The following is a 23,427-nucleotide window of genomic DNA, read 5'->3' as shown; positions in this document are numbered from 1 at the left end:
CGTGCCCACTTAGGCCCAGTGCTGTGTCTAGGCAGATGTGGTGTAAACACCATCATCTCTGTGACAGCCCCTTAAGAAACACATGACATGAGGGAATCATCTTCTTCATCTGTAAAACGAGGGGAGTGGAGGTCACTGTATAACTCTTAGCTTTAACCTGATTCTATTTAAAAATCATATCTTCATTTTTGGTATTCTTATCACTATATCTTTGTCTCTCGCCATGTCCAGCCTCCCACAAGAAAGCCAGATATCATTGGGAAACAGTAATGATCTCCTTGGCTCAATTCTAAGTCTCTCTAAGTGCGCAAAGCAGCACCCCTATGGTGCCCCTCATATGATACAGCAAAGCATTATAGTTCAACCTTGACCAAATTTAATCATTTATGCCGCATGATGTAAGATGATCACAATTTCCAAATTTGTCAAGCATCCCAAATTTGGCATTTTGCCTAAGTTAAAAAAAAAAACAAACAAAAAACCAGCAGATCTGGTGAAAGATCAACTGGAAATTTGCCTGTATGACATTATGCTGGGGGCATGAAACAATGCTTATGCAGTTCATTCCAATTCAGATGCAACCCAGGTTCAAAGCAGCTAATACACAGTGGTGTTCCAGATTATCTGTCTATTTCCATTCCCATGAAATGTCTTCAATGAAAAGCCTATCTACCTGCCAACAGAGTCCATCAGTCTGTCATCTCTATCATTTCTGCACTTCTATTATAATGATCCTTGGCCATGTCCACCTTTCTTATGAGACCATTAGTTCACGGAAGGCAAGAAATATATCATGTGCATATTCGTTCAACATCAAATCTATGCCAAATCCATCTTCGTGGGTTGCTTGGTATCCTAGGATTCAACTACATATATGTGATTTGGGGCAAGTCATCAATCCTTTCTCAGTTGGTTTCCTTATCTTTTACATAGTGATACTAGCACCTCCTCCACTGTATTGGAGGGAGGATTAAATAAGGTGATAAACAGCAAACTGCCTAGCACAGAATTCAACATATAGCAGGGTGCATCTGTGGTTTGTCTTATTTTTAAGTTCCCAAATGACACGAAGAATGGTGGCATGGGTGGCAGCATAGTCGGGTGTTTACAATCCTGATATCCAGTCCCAGTTCAGCCACTTAATGACCAATGGTATGATTTTGAAGTTTCTTAAAGTTTCAAAGCCTCAGTTTCTTCATATGTAAAGTGGACTTGATGGTAATATCTACCTCATAGGTTTGAGTGGATAAAGAAAGAAAACATAGATAAAGCACCTACCACAGCATCTGGCACATAGATACCTATAAATGGTATCACTTGTTGCTATCACCTGTAATGGAGAGTGAAAAAAGAAGCAGCAAGCTCTGAGATGCTTCTGTGTTTTTTCTGGTCTTTTCGTGCTGTATGCATCCTGATGAAGATGAACCCACATTAATAGAGGCAGTGGTTAATTGCCTCCTCGTGGGCTAGCACTGTCCTGAGGCAGAAAATTACAGTATTCTTCTTTTTTCTTGAAGCTTCCAGTGGGATATGTCTGTTCTAATTTAATAAACCTCTTTTTTTAGTGCCAGGCTCAAAGAGGCAATACCACATGTACATTTCCAAATGCGTAATTAGTATGAACACTCAAGCCCTAACTACATGGGGAAAGCAGTCTGGGAGAGGGGAGTGTGAGTATCTGTTCACATTCATTTGAACCAGCTCCAGCCAAACTTCCACAGTTAATTGTATCTCAGCGATTTTTCTCCTGGAAAAAAATAATTACTATGCAGGGCTTTAGCTGCTGCTTGGCCTTCGTTCATTCCTGACTCTTGAGTTAGCATTGTTTACAGTGTTGAGTCAGCAGCAGTCACATAATGTGTCAAGCAAGTGGAGTACACCTCCCACCCTGAGCTTCCCCACCCCACCAGTTCCCTGTTATCAATCCATTTCCTTCCTTGTGTTCCAGCAATGCAAGAGAAAATGGAAGATGGGCATAATGGAAGTTGACTGTTTTGGAAAAGCATGCTCAAGGTTAATGCTGAGCATGCGTGCAGAGGGCACCAGGGAAGCAGGGAGCCCTTAACTCGGAAAGACTTTTCTGAATGGGAAAGGTCAGCCCCCAGGAAAATGATGGTCTTCCTTTCATCTTCAGGTAATGCAGGTGGTGAAGGAGCAGGTTATGAGAGCACTTACAACCAAGCCTAGCTCTCTGGACCAGTTCAAGAGCAAACTGCAGAACCTGAGCTACACTGAGATCCTGAAAATCCGCCAGTCCGAGAGGATGAACCAGGAAGATTTCCAGTCCCGCCCGATTTTGTAAGTTACCCAGTATTGACTTCTATCTCCCAAAAGACTCTAACCCACTATTTCTAGAATGACCGCCTGTCATGAAGCTGGGCTGTGTTGTGAGCTCCTCAGGGAAGGCCAGCAGAAGACATTCCAAGTATCTCCATTTAGTTAGGGGAGTCTCAGCAGCTCCTTGAGGAAGGGCTGGGCTGAATGGAGTGGGCCAGTTGCTGGAAGAATGGATCTAAACCAGGAGCTGGCCCTGTTAGTGACAAGTCCTCCAGGGATTTGTAGATTAAAAGTTTGGACCTTTTCCAACACTTGGAACAATTTTTTTTCTCTTTGACCAGTAAAACTATATTTCATGTGGGTGCCCTTTGAATAGCAAGACCTTGTGAGCCAGCCAGAGTGAGGCCCATTCATTAAAGCACTATGAAAATGAAAGTAGCATGAATCTAAATGAGTGGGAGTGAGAGCTTGAGAGGAAGAGAGTGAACTACCTCCTCTTTGCCCTGTTGGCACTGGTTGGCATCGGAGCATGCTATATGGCCCTCATGACTGTGAACCTACATTCCTACAGTGGGGAGGCAGTAAGCCCCACTTCACAGGACTTTGCAAGAAATGCCACTTGCAACCATTGCGAAATGTCATGTATTCCAATCTTTGAAGTGTTCTGAACTCACACATGAGGGGTACTTTGCTTGCCTCATCTTTTCTTAGAACTGCTCTGTTTCTCTTCCTTTCTCCTGTTCTAAGAGCTGGGTCAATTTTGTTACCCGTATATTTTAAAGAGGAAAAACACAGGGAAAGGCATATGTGTTTGATATTTATTCTCATTTTGTCCTCAGAAGACTGGACACAGCTTCTTCTGAGCTTTTGCATGAAGCCAACTTGTAACATAGTTTTCATTCTGAAGGCAGTGCTCCCCCACCACACACACCTGCTATCTTTCTGTTTCTGATTCTTTCCCTTTTTGTTTGTTGCTCTCCAGTATTTGACACTTTTAATGCTTGGCAATTTGTAATGCACCCTTCTTGCTATTTCATTTCTTTACATCCCTGTGAGATGGGCAGGCCTTACTCCCATGCAAAGGCTAGGATAGGCAGGTCTTACTGCTATGCAAAGGCTAGTCTGGAGGGGTGAAGACCATGCCAACAAGTGGAAGAGCCGGGACTGGGCCTCGAGTCTACTGACCCCTCAGCTAATATTGTGTTTGCCCTGCCCTAGCTTCTTTGCAATGTGAGAGACTGAAATGAGGTTTAAAAAGTGCACAGGTCTAAAAGGACAATAGCTAAGCAGTAACATCTACCGTACATTTGTTTTCCAATCTTAAGAAGCACTGTTAGAAACTGTGGAGTAGAACCCTGCAGACTAGTTGGCATGAAGTTAGTTAGCGGGGCAGGGAAAATGCTTCCAAGGTGCTTTGGCTTCATCATTGCAAAACCTAAGTCATACCTGCATGAGCACCAGCTAGCCTTGACAAGAGGCACCACTGGGGTTTTGCATTGGTCCTCAGCCAGAAGACGGTAACAGCTAGAAACACCAAGCAGGATGCACTTTGGATAAGTGACTGGCTCCTCAGAGATGCAGTTTCTCACCTGCAAAGAGGGACAATGGCTCCTTGCCCCATCCCAGGGCCTACAGTGTACTGGATTTCATAACATGGTTCAGCAGATGTATAAACGTAGGACACTTTATTATGCTTTCGATAATAAGTCTTAAAACCTGAAGGGAGACTTGAGGAATCACTTCCGTTAAAGCCAAGTAACTCTGAATTATGTTTGATGAATTATGTTTGACCTTGACTTTTTCCAAGTAAGGATGTTAACTTCATGGCAAGTACGAACATTTTACTCCTACTTTGGCTTTATATCTTCACTTCCTAAGACTTTGCCTGTGACATTCTGAAGTTTCTTTCCCCTTTATTATAAGATGCTCTTATGTTTGAAACTATCCAAATATGAAGGAAATCTCCTGCATGGATGTAGCTTTTGCATCATCCCTCGGCCATGGACCAAGAAGTACCATGGCCCACTGGAGTTCTTGATATCTGTAGCTGCAGCAAAGTCACAAAGAGTGGTTAGGAGCCACAGCATTTAAGCAGGTGGGCCAGGGACCAGTTTGATAGTGACCCCAGTCTCTGAAACCGGCAGAGGGTAGCTGCGATATGTTTTGCCTATTAGAGTGATCTACTAGACAGGAATTCATTATGGGGTTACATGAAGTCTAACTTCTGCCAGAATGGCTCACACGATAAACCAAGTCACCTAAGAGAAAGAAATAGAGGAGTAGACCATGTATGCTTGTTTTCATTCATTTGTTCATTTCACAAACATCTATTGAACAACTCCTACATGCCAGGCCCTGCTCAAGGTGCTGGGGGCAGGCAGAGACCCAGAGACACTTGGTCTCCCTCTGTCGCAGGCTAGGATTAGGGGTGGGGGATTTACCATAGACTGGGCTCATTGCTTAGTTACAGGAAGAGCACAGAGGAGTTGGATCTAACCCAAGCTTGAGGGTTAGGATATTGGGATTTTCGAGCTGAAAATCACCCTTAAGGCCATCCAGTTCAAGCTTTTCATTTTGCAGACAGGGACAGCAACTTGGCTGGGGCCTGACCACCAGTGGGGAATCCCACTGGCCATCAGGCTGCCCTCCTCCCCCTGTGTGTGCCACACACAGCATGGTGGCAGACCTCAGCTCCATGCAGACCACTTGAGCAATACACCCTGTTGTTATAAAATGGTCGTTTTCTGAGAAGAAAAATGTAAACTCCATGTGAATAAATATTTTGGGGGAATATATATTCAGTGGGTTGAAGAAGCTCTGTTTTCTTAGCTCTTGACTAATTGTTTCAAAGAGGAGGTATTTGTTATGTCCTATTTAGTGCAACTTACCAAGGAAGATAAGTCCATCCAATTAATTGGAGTTAATGGATATAAAAAGCTTGAATAGTCCAAAAATCGATCATTTAACACTATGCTGGAGAGGAGGGGGAGATGTAAAGACAAACATCAGTGAAAGCAGGGAAGCAAAATGTGTAAAACTTGGACCCAATTTGCTATCAGACTGACCTGGAGTCATTTACAAATGTGGCTCTGTAAGCAAGTTATGTAATCATTCTAAGCCTGCTTTTCTCATCTCTAAAAATGAAGATATCAAAAATGTCTACATCATTGGATTGTCATAAGGATTTGACAGAGTCATGCATGAAAAGCACTTTTCATATGCCTGGGACCTAATATCCACTTGAAGAAATGTTCTGTCTTATTAGCCCGTAACCAGAATTTAACAAGTTGTGATACTGTTGATATGTAAATGATAAAACTGACACTGTGCATATATTTGTATTAATATATGCCTCTCCCTTGTCTTAGAAAGGACAATAGAAATCCATGGGAAAGAAAAGCAAAAACAAAGCCAGGAATAAAGCTGATACCTACCCTGCAAATCTGCATCCTCGCTAAAGATCAGCTGCATGCTTCACTGAAAGCTTTCTCATAACCAATGCAAGGGGGACAGTCTGGTCAGTTAGACAATGTTCAGTGTTCAGACAGCTGACAAATATCTAATGAGTGCCTGCCACGTGCCAGACACTATTCTATGTGTTGGCAATTCAGCAGTGAAGAGAACAGACATATTTCTTACCCCTACAGTGATTATATTTTAGTAGGGAGAAAAAAGACAATACACATGGTGAATAAGATGACAGCATATTAAGAGGAGATACATGCAGTGGAGACACAAAGCAAGATAAGGGAAATAGAGTGCAGTTTTAAATAGGTTGGTTAGAGTAGCTGTCTCTAATTAGGATGGTGCCAATTGAGTACAGACTTGTAAGGGACTAAGGGGGCAGGCCATGTGGGTATTTGGGAGAAGGGTACTCCAGACAGGGAGAACCATCAGGGCAAAGGCCCTGAGGTTGGAGCAGGTCTGGGTGTTTAGTGAATAAAGAGGAGGCCAGTGTGCTGGAGCAGAATAACTGAGGGGGAGAGAGCAACGGAAGGTGAGGCCAGAAAAGTGCAGGGAGCCCCATTACACAAGGCCTTGTTGGGGAGCCATTGGAGGGTTTTGAGCAAAGGAATGATGTGATGTGACTTAGGTGTTTAAATAATCCCTCTGATGCTGTATTGGAAATAGACACTAAGAAAGCAAGTTTTTGGAAGCAGGGAAATCAAATGGGAAATCTATTTTAATAACCCAAGCAAGAGGTGATGAGAAATGATTATAGTGTACTGAAAATGAGATCCATTTTGAAGAGAAGGGACAAAGGTATTTCCTGATTGATTAGGAAATACCTAAGGGGTGTAAGAGAAAGAGAGAAGTCAAGGATGAACTCATGGTTTGGGGCCTTAACAACTAAAGGACAGAGCAAGTGGAGCAGGGGATCAGAAGTTCGGCTTTGGATATGTGAAGCTACGAGACGTCCAATTAGACAGTCAGACAGATGAGCTTGGAGTTCAGCAGAGAGATGGACAGTGGGTAGTTGCTCAGTAGGGCAGACCCCAAGTCAAAGAAGGAATCTCACCAGTCTAATGGTGCTGTCTGTCTTCTGTGTATGGCAGTGGCCTCACTGGGCTTGAACTTGAAATTGTTTTCCAGAAACAGTGCTAGACTTTGAATTGCTCTTCACACACTCTTTAAATCTTCTCTCCTTTAATCTTCCTCCTTTTATTTATTGGCAAGACCTTTGGATAGAATGAGAAAGATATTTAGCAAAGCAAAGCTAGTAAACCCATGACCCTGGCCTGATTGACCCCAAGCTCAGAATTTCAAAACCCAGTTATAGCCCATGGGGTTATTACCTGGCTTACCCCAGAGGGCAGATATCAGCCACAGAAACATACTGTAGGGCTTACTTATGTTTTCTTAATGTGTATGAATTTTACGGCTACTGAGTCCATTCGCCAGGAAAGAAGAAATTGCTTTGAAAAAGAAAGAGCTGGTGGGCACCTGCCATGAGCCGGGTAGTGCAATAGAAAGAAAGAAAGAGCTGTCTCATTTCCTTCATTGCCTGGTCATGTTTTGTAGTCCTTTGAGGCTTATAACAAAAAAAAGGGGGGGAGTAACTCTTGTAGCAGCAGATTCTCTTATTCTGATAGTGCATCCTCAGAATATGGTTCCATGATGAAATGCGTTGTGACAGGCACCTCTGGGTCTTACACAAAAAAGTCATAAAGCATCAGTTAAGATTACTCAGAATTTCTTCAGTTGTTTCCTTCTCCTGGTCTTCATCACTGCATTCTCCGCTCCATTTTAATAACTCAACCCTGGCCTAGTGAAACTGTTATTTAAATACATATATCTATAACCTAAGAATTGATGAAATTCCAAAACTCTTTCTCCCAGATTTTCTCCATCCTCTGGTACCATGCCTTTGTCTGCACCCTGTCACCTGGACTTGGAAGTTGGGAGCAGTGATTTATTGCTGTGTGCAGCTCCCTGGCAGTTACCCACTTTCTTTTCCACTCAGTGCAGGGTTCTTCAAAGCTGCAATTTACTGAGTCCATTTTAGATAGAGCTAAGCGCTGATAATAAATAGTTTAGTGATCTGAAAGCCTGAAATGAGACCCTAAGAGACCTGTACAGGGAAGGCTTTACAAATGTCCCAAACTATTATTAGGACTGAATTTCCATATTATGCTTTATAGATGTTCAGTTGGAACAGTATCAAATGAGAGAATGTTTGAGGGCACTTAAGCCTCAAAAAATGTATTAATGGAGTACTAGAATACCTTGTTAGATGGCCTTATCCTTTTATGTAACTTTTTTCTTTTTTCTCATGAGTAAATCAAAGCAGTTTGCACAAGGAAAACCTGAGTCTGTGCCCATATTCCACACGTAACCTCCATGAGTTGTTTCCCCTTCTGTAAGATGGGAATGATGGGAATGATGACATTAATACTTTCCCCAAAAGCTGTTATTTTCAGGAAGGAAGGAAGGAAGGTTAAATGAGCTAAAATTGCATATTGCACTACCCGGCTCATAGCAGGTGCCCAACAAGCATGAGTACCTTTCTCACCTCGGAATGGAGCACTGTGTGAGAACAGGTTGCCTGCAGTTCAGTGTCAAGGCAAGTCCAGAGTTAAGGTGGAAGCTGATGAATGTGTGAGCCTTGACTACAGGGTAATATGGGCCTATGGACTGTTTGGCTTGAGGAAAGGAGAGAATGTCACCAAAGCAAATTCAGTTGTGCCTTATATTCCTGCTCAGTGCTTAATAAAGACTTGTACTCTGTCTCATTTGGGAGTCACAGCAGGAAAGATTCTTATTCCCATTTTATAGATGAAGAAACTGAGACTTAGATGAGTTACATGAAATGCTAGTCGTGGGCAGAGCCTAGACTGAAACTCTAGTCTTCTGACTTGTAGATCTATGTTCTAACCAGTACTTCTTACACTGCTATGAGGAATGGGCTCTGGGTCTCCCTGTCCAGCTTCAACTAGAATAGTTTTGGCTTTACTAGACTCAAATGCTAGGACACTACATAAAATTTCCTATGATAAAAATTTCTGCTCTAAAAAAAAAATTTGAAAACCATTTCATTCTATCATGATATCTTTGCAGCATAATGGATCTCAAACTAAATTATATTGCATTAGCCTGAGACAAGATACAAATAATCTTTCATTTTTCTCATCATTATCTCAGTCTCTGTGGGCTAGAATCTGGGACAGTGTTGTTGTCCCCATTTGTGAATGATGGAATTGGAAGCAAAAGTGGTCCTGTGGTTTGCTCACTACACAGTGTTTGCTGTGGAATAGTAATCGTGTGGTTGCCTAATATGCCTGTTTAATCAGATCACAAACACAGTCCCAGAGTTTAGCTGGTACAGGGGAAAAAAGTTGACCAAGGATTGATTGTCTTAGCAGTGCTGAATGGATTTTTGCATAACTTTGTATCCGTGGCTTTGTAAAATAAAAGAAGAAATTTTTCAGGACACTTTGCTCTGGAAAAACATCACTGAAGTAGCTGGTTCTTTTGTGGAATTCTGTAAATGTCACAGAATCTATTGTGGTGTTGTACTTATGCCCCTGGCCACTGACTCTTAATAAACACTTCTCTAAAGCACCAAGTTGGAGGTATTAGATGCTCATGAAAAGATGCACTTGTTCTCCCCTGCCCATATGCCCATGATGCCCACCAAGCCACACTCTGTTTCTCAAGGCATGCTGTGGAATATGTGTTTTTCCTCTAACAGGGAACTAAAGGAGAAGATTCAGCCAGAAATCTTAGAGCTGATCAAACAGCAACGCCTGAACCGCCTTGTGGAAGGGACCTGCTTTAGGAAACTCAATGCCCGGCGGAGGCAAGGTATTGTTTCTGGGGACACTCCAAACTTGGATAGGGTAAACAGTGGCCCGCTCCCTGGAGAATCACAAGGGCATGGTGTTGGTTTAAGGGTAGGCCATGCAGCATTGTACTCAGGACAGGAATAGCAGTCCAGGTCGTTTCTGGTTCCCATGCACACCCAGAGAGAATCAAAGTCCACAATTACCAGAAGAGCCACAGAAATGAAGAGCCATTCTTTGCTATTTAGTGCCACAAAACTGCTAGTGGTGGTGTCAACAATAGCTGACATGTATATGAGCCTACCATGTGCCAGGTGCTTCTGAAACTCTAGTCTTCTGACTTCCGGATCTGTGTTCTGGCCAATACCTGTTACAATGCATTACTTTATAAAGCATTTTATCCTCACCATAACCCTAAGAAGTAACTACTAGGATTGTGCCCTGTGTACAGATTAGGAAATAGAGGCACTAAAGGGCTAAGAAACTGGCCCAAAGTCACAGAAGAGCAAGGATTCAAACTCCACAGCTCCAGGACCCTTCCTTTTAATGACTCCCCTTGCTGTAGGAGAGCTGGCACTCACTGTTTGGTTTGATCGTGGAGCTTCCAGCATGGATGGCCCTTATTGTCAAATCTCCCACACTGCTTCTCTTCTAGGACAGAATTATTTTATATGTGGATATAAGTAACAGTGAACTAAGATAGGGTAGCATCACTTACATAATTTCTCAAGGCAGATTTCTGAATTGTCTCTATGAATTCTAACCTCAAAATGTCAAATTCAAATGGATGTCAAAAGACTAGACCCAACAGGTGGGAAACATGTCTAGCTGTTTCTTTCCTGGACAAGTAAAGCACCCTTGACTGTTTTCTTGCTCTCTTGACATGCTGCTGATTGCACAGCTAGAGTCTTCATACCACACTCTCCTAGAAGCAAACAGCCAGAGCATAAAACTGAAAAGTAAGATTTGGGAAGAGGCAAAGAGATTGAAGAAGAGGCAGGAGCAAGCACAGGCATTAGCAGCTATACTAAGAACACCAGTTATGGCCCAGGAGAAACTTTGGCAGATATTTTGAAACCTGCTGGATGCCCTGCTAAGCCACAGAGCTCACCCACTAATGACAAAAATCATTTTGTGTTTGTCAGCTGAACTCATCCCCCGGCCGTTTACTGTAACTGTCCTGTGCTGCATATTCAGTAAATTGGAAGTATTTCTCATGTCACCATTAAACATCACATTGAGGAACTTCCAAAGGCAGAACTTCCTGGAGGAATGAAAATGCAGTTTCTTCACAGAGAATGAGAAGCTCTTAGAGTGAATTTCAAGCTGAGCCTCAGGAGAGGACAATGGGCAGAGTAATAAGGGCTGAGTTACAGAGAAAGCCTCCTATTAGTGAGACCAGTGGAAGAGGGAACTCCTCCCTCCCATTCAGCCACTGAAGAATGAGTTCATGCCCTCCTCTCATCGCGTTCCTTGCATCGGGCATCATGTCAGAGTAAATGGTGTTCCAAGAAGACCACAGGGCTCAGTGGCAAGGACATAGCCCTGGAACGAGGCAATGTGGGTGCGATCTTGCCTCTACACCTGTCCAGCTGTGTGACCTTGGGCAATTTCCCCATCCGAAATGGGGATAGCAATGCCTGTCTCCCAGGGCTATCATGAGGAAGAGAGGTGATTATGAATGTAGCAACAAGAAACAGCAAAACAAGGGAGCTACTGCTGTTCTTTAAGATTGTGTAGGAAAAAAGCAGTGAGCCAGAGTGAGTGGACTTGGTGCTAGGCTTCTCAATTCTTTAATTAACCACCTAGGTGTCTTTAGGAAGGACACATGACCTCTCAAGGTCCCAAGTTCTCATCTGTAAAGTGGGAGGACAGGATTAGGGGATCCAGGAGCTCATTTAGTCAGAGAGTCGGTTGTATGCCCTGATGTCTTTATTGCCTTTGGAAAAATCAATGTTTGGGATATATTGCCCCCATAAAGATGATTTATAAGATTTTTACTTACTTGACATTGGGCAAAGGGCACAGAAGTTTTGGGGATGGGAAATGGCAAATAGACACCCATTGCCTCTGCTGCTGCCCAGCTAGAGTCCCTCACAACCTAGCTCCTAGCACCAATTTAACCTTCTAGTCTACTGCGTCATGAGACTTCCCTGACTAGGTTGAAGTGGGTAGGTTCTATCAGAATAATCCTGTTTCTAGATGTATTAATTACAGGGTTTGTTGTTGTTGTTGTTGTTGTTGTTGTTGTTGTTTAAAAAATGTTAGTCCCGTATCTATAAATTTTTCCAATTTTCTAAAAATGAACTACCCCTGAACAAAAAAATATTAGCATCTAGATTATAAATTTATGAGTTGAGCTCCCTAGGGAGCATGACCATCTGTGTTTAATACAAAATCATCCTTCCGAGTGCAGAAAGGAAGGCTTTTTGGTATTTGGTAAATGGATTTGAAATCTGGTGACTGGCTCTGTGCTTAAAAATAGGGATTCAAAGCAGACTGTGCTGAAATTGGTTTCCTATCACCCCATCAAAACATTCCATTTAGATTTACACAGATTAATAAGAACATGACATTTTTAATCCCTTCGAGAAAGACGCACTTCTACATGAGATCTCAGACTGGGATGGACAACCGCCTGCCTGGTGCCACCACAGGTTAAAGAGCAGACACTCCCAGTGCAGGAGCCAGCACCATACTCCCTCTAAACTTGTCTGACAATGAGTAGGACACAGATGAGTGAATTTAAGTAGTTAACTTTATAAGGGAAAATATGAAAGAACTTACAGCTCCACAGAACTGGAAAGTGAAGGAACAAATAGAGAGTGCTCGACTGTGCCACGTTTGGCTAGCAGGTCCCCGAGTTGATACTTGCTGATCCTTCTGCCTGTCTCATGTGCAGCTCTGCTACTGGAATAGTCAGATGCAGACATTTACAGATCTGGGTTTCTGGGAATTCTAACCACATTAGGACTGGGAGGTAATATATCTCAAAACACACAATAAGCTGGGTTGAAGTCCCTGTTCCCTACTCACTAGCTGGGTAGCCTCGGGCAATCTGCTCAATGTCTTTGTGCTCCTCTTTCTTCTTCTTTCAAATGGGGATGATGTTAGTTCCTCTATCAAATAGCCATAAGGGGTAAGTAAAATTATACATCTATAGCACTTTGATGCTTGGCAGATTATCAAACATTCATTAATGATGTTTGCTATTAATTTTAGCTCGTAGCGCCTCAGAATATAGATTTTTTTTTTGGAGACAGTCTCGCTCTGTCACCCAGGCTGGAGTGCAATGGCATGATCTCGGCTCAGTGCAACCTCTGCCTCCTGGGTTCAAGCAATTCTCCTGCGTCAGCCTCCACTGGGATTACAGGCACCCGCCACCATGCCCGGGTAATTTTTTTGTATTTTTAGCAGAGATGGGGTTTCACCATGTTGGCCAGGCTGGTCTCGAACTCCTGACCTCAGATGATCCACTTGCCTTGCCTCCCAAAGTGCTGGGATTACAGGCGTGAGCCACTGCACTTGGCCAGAATGTATATTTCTAAACACAGGAGGTGGAGTAGCATGGGAGCCCACACACCTGCATCACTCCACTCTCTCCCCAAGCTTATACATGTTGACCACGAAGTATAAGCTCTGGTCGCAGAATCCTTGGCATGGAAATTGCCTGGCTTCTGTGTTCCCTGGACTCCTGCAGGAGAGATTTCAGATGAAACCCCAGAAGATGTCTGTGTTAGGGACACTGTATTAGTCCATTCTCGCATTACTATAAAGAAATGCCTAAGGCTGACTAATTTATAAAGAAAAGAGGTTTAATTGGTTCACGGTTCTGTAGGCTGTACAGGAAGCATCACAGCTTCTGCTTCTGGGTAGGCCACAGGAAACTCCCAATCATGATCCAATCATGGTAGAAGGTGGGGCGGGGGCAGCGAGGAGCTTCACATGGCCACAGCAGGAGGAAAAGAGGGAGGAGGAGGTGCCACACACTTAAACAACCAGATCTCAAGAGGACTTTATCACTATACAGTACCAAGGGGAGGATGGTGCTAAAACATTCATGAGCATTCCACCCCCATGATCCAGTCACCTCCCACCAGGACCCACCTCCAACACTGGGGACTACAATTCCACATGAGATTTGGTGAGGACACAGATCGAAATGATACCAGCCACTATTTGCTTCATGAGAATCTGTAGGCTCAAGAACTGCTCCCTACTTCTCTTGTATTTTAGAGATGAAGGTCTTTCAGAATCACTTGCATTGAATGGCCTTGGTAAGAGTCCAGGGCTAACATTGGAAATCATTTCAAGAAGTGATAACATGAAACCTCCTGCAGAGGACAGTGTCTGTTTCATTGACCAGCATTCCCTAAGTGCTGACATGACAGGCTTATGTTGGAACTCAATGTTGGGCAAAATGCGTGCCTACCACTCCTGCCAACAAGGCTGGTATATCTTACGTTGCTCTGGAGGCCCCGTCAGAAGACCTAGAGCCAAGTGGTGCGTTCAGGCATGGTAACCATATTGCCCTGTTGTGGGGAGCAGGTCATTCCTTTCTCCATCCCTGGTTGAAATTTTATTTTAATATTTTGTTACAAAAAGGCAGGTATAAATAAATACATATTTTCAAATTATGAAAAGCCAGTTCATTTTCATGAAAAAAAGGCACTTCCCAATAGGTCAGAATAATACATAATCATTGTTTCCAAAAGATGGAGGGACAGTAGTGTGGACGAGAGGGACTGCCATTGACTAGAAGAGCAGGAAATTACAAATATGTTCTGAGAACCAATTCTGGAAGATGTAGGATCCATACTTTATGTGTGTTTTACTCATATAATTATGACCATTGTACATATGAAGAACAGGGATTTCTGAAGTTTTTATAATTAGGCCAAGGCCCCGCAGCTAATAAGCATCAGGGCCAGGTGTGTCACCCAGCTATGTGTGACTTCAAGGCACCTGTTAGACCAAATCATCTTGGAAAGTACCTAGGGACTCCGGTGTCATTTGCTCTGAGCAGCTGTGTCCAGGGAGGCAGAATTCAGAATCAAAACACAAATCTGTCCTTTTAAAGAAAGCTCAGTGAAGTGAGGAAGATTTGATGCCCTTCGTCTCTGTATCAATAGTTGTTTCCCTTTTTTGTACCAACAAAAAAATCTTAGATCTCATCACCTGAAAGATGACATTTCCCTTTAAACACATTGCTGGGTCCCTCTTGTTTTGTGACTTGGAAAGTTTGGACCTTAGGCAGAAAGCCGACCTTGTTCTGAACACACAGAAGACTTGGCACATTTTAGGTTATCCTTGGGAAAATTCAGAATCCTAATGGAAGTGTTCTAAAGACATCTTTTAGAAAAACCTGTTCTCCTCCCTAATACAGGACTCTTAGGGCCCCCGGGGTCAGCCCCCAGCTGCTGACAGCGGGCTCTGCACTCAAAACAAAGATGTGTCCTGATTCCATGGCAGTCTCGGGGTTTGGTTCTTGCTGTGCCCTGTGTCTCACTGAACTGGCTGGCATTTCACACCTACCAGTGGTTGCCATTGTTCAGCTTGCTGGGCTCTCCTGGAGACCCAGGGACCAGCCCCAAGCTTGTCTTGGGCCTGGATGATTGAAGACAGACGGTGGGCTACACTGTCTGATAGAACTACCTACGGCTGTTTAAGTTATTTAAAATGAAAGAAAATTTATAATTTGTTTTCTTAGTATTGGATAAAACAGATATAGAGAATTTCTGTCATTGTAGGAAGTTCTGTAGGAGGGCACTGCAAAAATTACAGTTGACAGTGGTTATTAGCTCCATAACAATCTGTGTGACATTGGGAATAGCTTTAATCAGCCCTTCTTACCAGGCTTGTGAACTCTGAAAGCAGCTCTTCCCTCTTATCCTTCACACCCACACGCACGCAAGAAAAAGATTGAAACACGAAATTCTCCCTGTATTTTGTTTTGGGTTTGGAGATGAAGCCTGGCTATTAACGTACTCTCATTAGTAATTGACTGGAAGACCTCCATATTAACTCTTGTTTTCTCCAAAATGCTAGCAAACAATCTTTGATAATGTTCTCGCTGCTTCCTGCTAATTGCTTTTAGTGATGCAATTCACTCTTTCATCGCCCAGAGGGATAAAGGAACAAGTAACATCATGCTGGGGTTTGAAAGGAAAATACACATTTGTCTTGCTGTAAAAGAAACTGCAAATCAAGCTGCTGCTGGTGGCTGACACTGAAACTGTCTCACCCAACATGTCGACGCACTGTGCTGATGCTATCCTTGTAGTGGCTCTCCCTTCAAGACAGAAATACACAACGTCTAAGCCTTCCAAAGCTAAGGACTCCAGTTTTACTGTGAAGAAGATACTGGCTGAGTAGCCTCCCATTTGATTATGAGTTTCTCATAATCAAGTTTCTCAGCGTTTTCAGCCCCTTTTTCCAATATTTTGCCATCCATCCAAGACTTCCTAATTGATGAGGAGTGGAACACATCACTTATATCTGTGATGTACCAATATTTTTGCTTTTTATCGTTTTAGTAGTAGACAGAAGAAGAGAAACTTGTATAGGATAAGAGAATTAGCCAGAGGTAGGAGGAAAACCAAGGCAAGATGGTGTCATACAAGTCAAGGGAATTTCAGCTTTGGAAAGGAGGAAAATCTGTCCGCTGCAGACCCTTTGGGTTTTCTTTAAACAAACATCAACTCCAACTTTGCAAGGAAGATGGCTGTTTTGCCTCTTGAAACTCTGACAGATAGCCACTGTTCTCTGATCATTACTGTATGTAAGAATATGTTGCACAAGAAATTTCTGCATTCCTATTTTTCTCCATAGTATTGCCAGAGTTGCTGATTTGTCCCAGTTCCTACTTCCCAGACCTGGGAAACAACATCTTTCTCTTAGCTGCCTTGAAGAACTGAGGGAGCTCCTTTTCCTTGAACTCCTTGGCCTTGTCTTTCATGTCTACCTTCCATTCTAATGATGTTTCGCTACACATGGTAGAGTGCTGTGTGCATTGTAGACAGCCACTCAGCAAGTATTCATTGGATAAACAAATTTATCCTGAAAGTAGAGCAGCAAAATTTTCAAAGTCTTACAAATCAATATATCTTACACATGAATATTAAGTTGTGCAATTTACTCTACAATAATATGTGTTTGTATTATACTGTGCGCCAGTTAAATTTCTTAATTCCCTCAAAATCAATTGAGTGTCATTGATCTTGTTTGATTGTGACACATTGGCTTGGCTTCAAGTCCCACTGCTGACCCCTAGAGTTTACTTACCCCAGCTTGAGAAGCAAGGGATTCCTATAAAGCACAGGCCAAGACCTAACTCACAATAAGCCCAGCATGTCCAAGTACCACTTCTCACTGTCTTCCTTCCCAGCCTCTATCACCCTTTAGTCGCTCACACAGCCAAACGTATCACCTAGATGCAGCAAGGAAAGGAAAACTTTATAGCAGATTTCTCCAGTTGACTTTCTGGTCATCACAGCCACGTAGGGCAGGGGAAAGTATCCGTGGGGAGAGGCAGCCCCCACAGGCCCCCAAGAGCACTGTTGATGTTCAGAAAGCCATTGCCTCCTGCTCTGGAATTCACAGTTCCTATTGTAAGTTACAAGTCAAATCCCCAAGGTTGCTCTCCTCATGAAAAACCCATAAGTACACATTTGCCTAATTTAAATGTCTGTGAATTACTCAGAGAATAACTGTTTTCTCCCTTTGAAATGCTCTCCCAGAAAAATGACCCATGTTTGGTATATACATAGCATAATTTTGAAATTTAGCAATTTCAAATATTTTCCTAGCTGTTAAATGACCCTTTTCCCACTCAATTTTTTCCACTAGAGTTCAGATTCCTTTAAATCTATGGATTGCCATATTCTGACTATGCTTCAGAATTCTCAAACTCTATTTAAAGATGAGGAAGATAAGAATCACAGAGACACTCTCCTTTTGTGGATCAAATTTGGGCATTTTCTTTGTTCATTGTGTGGCTTTTACTTCCATTCTTAAAACTTCTATTTCTATTAAAAGAATCATAATTAAACCATGGGTTTGCAGTGACAGCAATTTTAGAGAGAAAACCGCTTTTCTTAAAATATAATGAAGAGCTTTTTAGTTAGAGTGGCTTGAAAACAAATTATATTTCAGGCGCAATAATGAGGTAACTTGGCCAAGGCCTCAAAGGGTACCAACCGCACAGTGGTGCAAAGGGGCTTGTAGGTGACTGACACCTCATGCCTTAGGCATTTTGATCAGGTCCCTTTGGGTCTTCATTTATCAGCTTAGCCAACGCCAACTGTGCAACTTTTATGTGTCAGACACTGTGCCAAGAGATTGGGATGTTGCAATTATGAAGACAGTGACTGTCATCAGAGAGACTGTGACTCTTCCACACTGTCAGGGCTGGAGTCCTCTTCTCCTATCAATATTAATTGTTCACAATACACCCTCAAGGGCAAGTTACTTACCTAGGGTCTGTAGCAGATAATGGGAAATACTAAGGTGTTAACATTAGGCTCCAATATTGCCAGTCCAAGCCAAACTGGTGGTGCAAAGAAGACTGTAGAACATCTCAGAGGATGGGGAGAGGCCCTTCGGCTTCAGGGATAAAGACGGCTTCCTGGAGGAGACAGCTGCACAAGCATTGCTGTCACAGTTCAAGTCCCTAACCTATAAAAAGTGCTCTTTGCCTCTTTCTTCCTGCCTCATAGACTTACTCAAAATTTCTTCTCACTTTTGAGAGACTGAGGCAGTAAAGTTGAGGAAGTTGTTTATAAGAATGACCCTAATCTGCTGGTCATACCTATCCAGAGAAGTAAATTCTGGGAATTGGAGAGGAGAATGATTGTGCATGTCCCCATTCTTTGGCTAAATCCGTGAATTATTTAGATGATTTCCTCATGAATCCCACCCACCATGTGTATTACCAGTGTCCTAACAATTCGTTCATGATTAATGTGCGTGTGGTAGCCTAGGGTAGGGGTTTGTTGTATCAGCTAAAATATGGCCTTGGACACAACTGTCTCAACAGTCTGAAATTCTCAGAGAGGAAAGTGGAAGCAGAAACATTCTGAGAAATCTGTTTTTTTTCTATATCTCCCTCCCTCTTTTGTCAGTAAATGAATAAGGAGCAGTTCCCATGGTGGTTATCATTAGTGATAACATAACCTCTGGAAACCACCACCTCATAAAATCTATTGCTATTGAGCTTGAAGAGTTCAATGACTTTACTAATGGTTACCAAATGTATACCAAGCAGGACAGGTGATAACTAAATATTAAAGTCAAAAGGGAATTTATTGCCCAGGGCCCTAGAATTCATTCTTCCTCAAGACTTAAAATCAAATGAACTGCTTGTTTCCTCCAGGCAAGAGTATTAAGAAATAACCAGGCTAGTATTTTGATAAACCACAATCACTTACCTTGTAAACTTGTGTTTTTTCTCTCAGACAAGTTTTGGTATTGTCGGCTTTCGCCAAATCACAAAGTCCTGCATTACGGAGACTTAGAAGAGAGTCCTCAGGGAGAAGTGCCCCACGATTCCTTGCAGGACAAACGTAAGTAGCTCTCCTTGGCAGAGGCCTAAGTGGTGGTCGGTTGGTTGTTTCCTAGTCACAATATATCACGCAACAGAACTATCAGCCTAAGTAAGCCCTTTGAACACATCTCATCTAGTTGTAAGTCTTCGCCTGAGCCATCTCATCAAGTACAAGACCTGGATGGACTTGGGGTTTGGAACTGAATAGGGGAGAATGTAAAATGGATGCAAAGGTATCTTAATTGAAAGACGTAAACTGGGGGTTCAAATGTCCACTTTTTACATTATTTATCCAGGTGCTGTGTCAAGGAGCAAAAACAATACAAACCTGATTCTGTCAGCTGTCTTTTTCTGAAAACCCAAAATAATTTCTTATTTTCGTAACTTATATGCCTGACCCCTACAACATTTATTCCTTACAATTTAGTGTATCCCATAGTTATGACACAGAGTTAATGGCAGAGCCAAATATAGCTAGTTTACCTCAAAGACACTTTGAAAATGATGATCAGTTACCTCTACTGTTTGCTAAATATTTCTCTTGTATATTTTTTGGCTTTTTCTATATGTTGTCTGTTTTAACATACATGCTTTTGAAGAGACAGTAATGTGCAGGATTCTTTTAGCCCCACATGGAACCAGGTGCCAGGTTGACAGTGTTAACAATACAAATTAAACAAGTATTATAGAAACACTGAAATACACAAGGGTGATAAATTAATTTGGAGGAGAAATGAGATAAAATGAACGTAGCCTCAGAGGATATCCCAAGTAGAAAAATCCGAGAGGGAGAAAACATTCAGAGCACTTTTAAATAACCTTTAAAAGTCACCTTGACCTTGCAGTGTTCAGATAAGCGTGTCCCAGACAGCGTCCTTACCCAGAGTCTCACACCTTCTGTCCTGTTACCCTGGGGCCCATGGAAGTCAAATCTGGATTACCTTCCTCACAGCTCACGGCCATTGAAGGTGAAAATAACCCATGAGTGGGAAATTTCCTGACACATTCAGACTCTGCGCTGACATCTCAGGCAGACAGCCTAGAACATTCACTCTTCCTCCAGCTTAAAAATGGGACAGTCTGGTCTTTGTGATGTCACTTAGTTCAGAAAACGATCTTGTTTTCTTTCATAGGAAAACTTTCTTCCCAGCCCACATTATTGGCTCCCTAAGTCAGGGGTTATAGAAAGAAATCTGAAATCCACTGCTGCAGAGAGCCTGGGACATTGTCTGTGCCTCCCTGCTTTGGGGCAGGAGTTAGGGGTGTCCTGGGCCTCTACCTGTAAATGAGGATCCTCCTTTCACAGTTCCAGCCTTCCCCACCCCACCTTGGCCAAGCTAGACCAGCGGTTCTCTAAACGTGGTCCCTGGAACATCAGCAGCAGTATCACCTAGGAACTTCTTAGCAATGCACATTCTCAGACCCCATTCCCAGCCCTGCTAAATCAGAAACTCAGTGGGTGGGGACCAGCCATCTCTGTTTTAACAGATGTTCCCGCCAGTTCTGATATGCACAAGTTTGAGAACTGTGATTCCCCAAATGTGGCTTTCACTAATAATTTTAAAAAATCAAAAAGTTTAAGTAAATTAATAGCATGTTGCTAACTTTTAACTTGGGCCAAAAAAAAAGGATATTAAAAAATAAAATCTAAAGTTTAATATCACAACCCTTTCATAAAAGAAAGGACCCTCGATTACAAGAAAAGAAAAAAGTAAGAAGGACCTAATCTTAGATAAAAGACAGTCCCTTCTGCTAAATTAAATTAGCCCTCTGAAAAACTCACACCAGCATCCTCGTTTTTCTGCATTTGCTATTAACTGGTGAAAAGCTCACTGGTGTAAACTCCCTTGTGAACTAGGAACTGACCAGAGCCCAGCGATGTGGAATCACTGCTCTGCAGTGGTTAAACAGAAAGAGTTGAGGTTATTGTTGGTTGAAGCAAACAGCAGCTCCCTAGGAGGTTCCCCACAGCCCCATTCTTAACCTGTCACAAGGGGAAAAGTGGTCAGGACAGAACAAACACAGCTTGACTCCCCATATGGTCCAGTGAATCTGCTCTCCCACTAACAGGACATAGTGTTTAGCCCCATGTTTATAGGGATGTAATCACTTCTCAACCCAAAGATAGGCACTTGACCGACAGGTTTGCCAGGTGTTAGCACAGCACCCCCATGCTAATTGGCCAGCTACCTAGGATATTGGCAGCCACAGCAACAAAGCCTTGTGTAGGGGCAGTTCCTGGTCTTGCCCACAAGCTAATGCCCCCCAGCTCTGCTAAGACCCTCACCCCCAAGACTCCAGGGTGAAAATAACTAACCTGGAACTAGAGGTGCTGATGCCAGGGAGAGCCAGCTTGCCAGGGTGAGTGCAGGAGAGCAAGGCCAGAGCTGCAAATCTCCACACAGCTTTTCGCAGTGGCCACTGAGCAAGGCTGGTTCTTGAAGGGGTTGTGACAGCCCCTCCTGACCATGCCTCCAAAACTCTTAGCAACCGCTTTCCTCTGAAATGAAGTTCCAAAGAGCTGCTCCAAAAACAGTATATCCATTGCAAGATGAACTAACAATGCATACTTGTGTGGATCTATTTATCTGCACAAGTATTTATCCACACCTTGTGGGAGAGTGTGTGTGTGAGAGAGAGAGAAAGAGAGTGTGTGTGTACTAGTAAGACTGTATCCTTCTGCACATATGTGCTAGAGAAATGGGTATACTCATGTAATGAATTGAAATGAAGCAATACTGTGCCTGAGACAAAAAAAAAAGCCCGGCCTAATAAGCTGAAGTTTCTTGCTGCAGGCCTGCCACCTTGGTTTGCATTTAATTCCAATTCTGCATTCTGCCTGGAGCAAAATAGCCACCTTTTGGAACTCTTAAAAGTCAGAAACCTCATTCCACTGGAAAAATGAGACGTGCCTTTAATTAATGTTCAGTGTCATTGCTCTTGCCACATACCATTGCCCTCTCTTGAGACCAAGGCAGAGATTGTCTTGTGCCCCTTGAGTTAATCCGTGCTGAATACTGAGCTATTGATAAATCAAATAGTATAATGGAGTTTTCTTAATACAGATAGTGCACATGAGGATTGAGGGTGCCTCCTTGGCTGTCTTCTCCAAAGCTTTAGGAAATCTTTCTTTTTGTATTCCTTTTCTTTGTCAGGGAATTTGCCCTTTGAAAATCGACATCTTCTTACATCCCCCCTCTCCCCATATCCCTCCCAAGCTGACTTACAGGTTGTCATAGCCCCCAATAAACATAGGACCCCACTGCTTTCCAGCCATGCCCTGGGTTCCTCACTGCCTCCCTTTGAAAGAATCTAGGCCAGCATTCCTCACTCCCACATCAGAGGGGGCAGGGAGGAAAGTGCTGGCTCACCCTGCCCATGTGGAGATGAAGCCTGCTCCAGTGGATGCGGAGAGCGGCGACACAGGGAGGCACCGTGGGCAATTTGGGTCACCAAAGCACAGTGAATAATTCAGGTCTCTCCATCTACAGAATTAACTCTGATTATTGATAATGGGAATAATTGCAAATGGCATTTATTGAGTGCTTACTATATGCTAGGCCCTGTGCTAAGGGCTTTACATAAATTATTCTCAACAACCTAAAGAGGTAGATAATATTGTCCTTATTTTACGGAAAGGAAACTGAGATACAGAAAGATTAAGTAACTTATTCAAAGTCATAAGATTAGTAAATAGTAGAGAAAGATCTGAATGTAACTGTCTAACTCCATGGCCTAGATTTTCACCCACTACTGTGTACTGCCTAGATTAAAAGCCAACAATGATCTCAGCTCCAGCATCAGGATTTAACTCTCAGAGCAACCATATGGGATAGATAATGTTAGAGTTACACATTGCAGACAAGGAAGTTGAGGCTCTCAAAACTTAAGCCCAAAGTAGTAGAGGCGGTTGGTGGATGTAGAATTCAAACCCTGGCACTCTGATTCCAAAGGCACATCTTTTCCCCACCATTCCATGCCATGTGGCTGATCTGCTAGGCCACAGAGACCAGATTCTTCATGCAGCTATCCTGGGATGAGCCTGTACCTCCTCATATTTCTGCCCACAGGAGCTTCTACTATGGAGCTGTGCACACAGCAAGAGCTCAAGGCTTACTAGCTACTTCCTTTGAATGGCTTCTGCCTGAACTTGGATCTCACTGATGAAAGCTGAAACTATTTTAATCATGGGTGGCCACATTTGCTTTTTCAGTAGTATTTTTGTTTTAAATCACAATTAAACTTCCTTCCACAGGTATTAGCATTCAACGAGTTTCCTGAATGTCCGAAGTGATAACCACATTTGGGGCTGTGCTCAGCATG

General features: G+C 42.8%; 1 protein-coding gene across 7 annotated transcripts in view; it reads left to right on the top strand.

Annotated features, from left to right (window-relative positions):
* Positions 1-23,427, top strand: part of ELMO1 (engulfment and cell motility 1) — a 591,689-nt gene that overhangs the window by 548,924 nt on the left and 19,338 nt on the right. For 6 of the 7 annotated variants that reach the window (XM_003814972.4, XM_034963945.2, XM_014345639.4 and 3 more), the window contains 3 exons: positions 2,135-2,298; positions 9,470-9,582; positions 19,016-19,123. In XM_003814972.4, the coding sequence (XP_003815020.1) occupies positions 2,135-2,298; positions 9,470-9,582; positions 19,016-19,123 (385 nt within the window). The remainder of the gene's footprint in view (positions 1-2,134; positions 2,299-9,469; positions 9,583-19,015; positions 19,124-23,427) is intronic. The other variant, XR_008626205.2, reaches the window with a different exon arrangement.

Source organism: Pan paniscus, chromosome 6, assembly GCF_029289425.2.
Source record: "Pan paniscus chromosome 6, NHGRI_mPanPan1-v2.0_pri, whole genome shotgun sequence".
Classification (NCBI taxonomy): domain Eukaryota; kingdom Metazoa; phylum Chordata; class Mammalia; order Primates; family Hominidae; genus Pan; species Pan paniscus.
The sequence above is the reverse complement of the archived record's forward strand: the minus strand, read 5'-3'. Positions and strand labels throughout refer to the sequence as shown.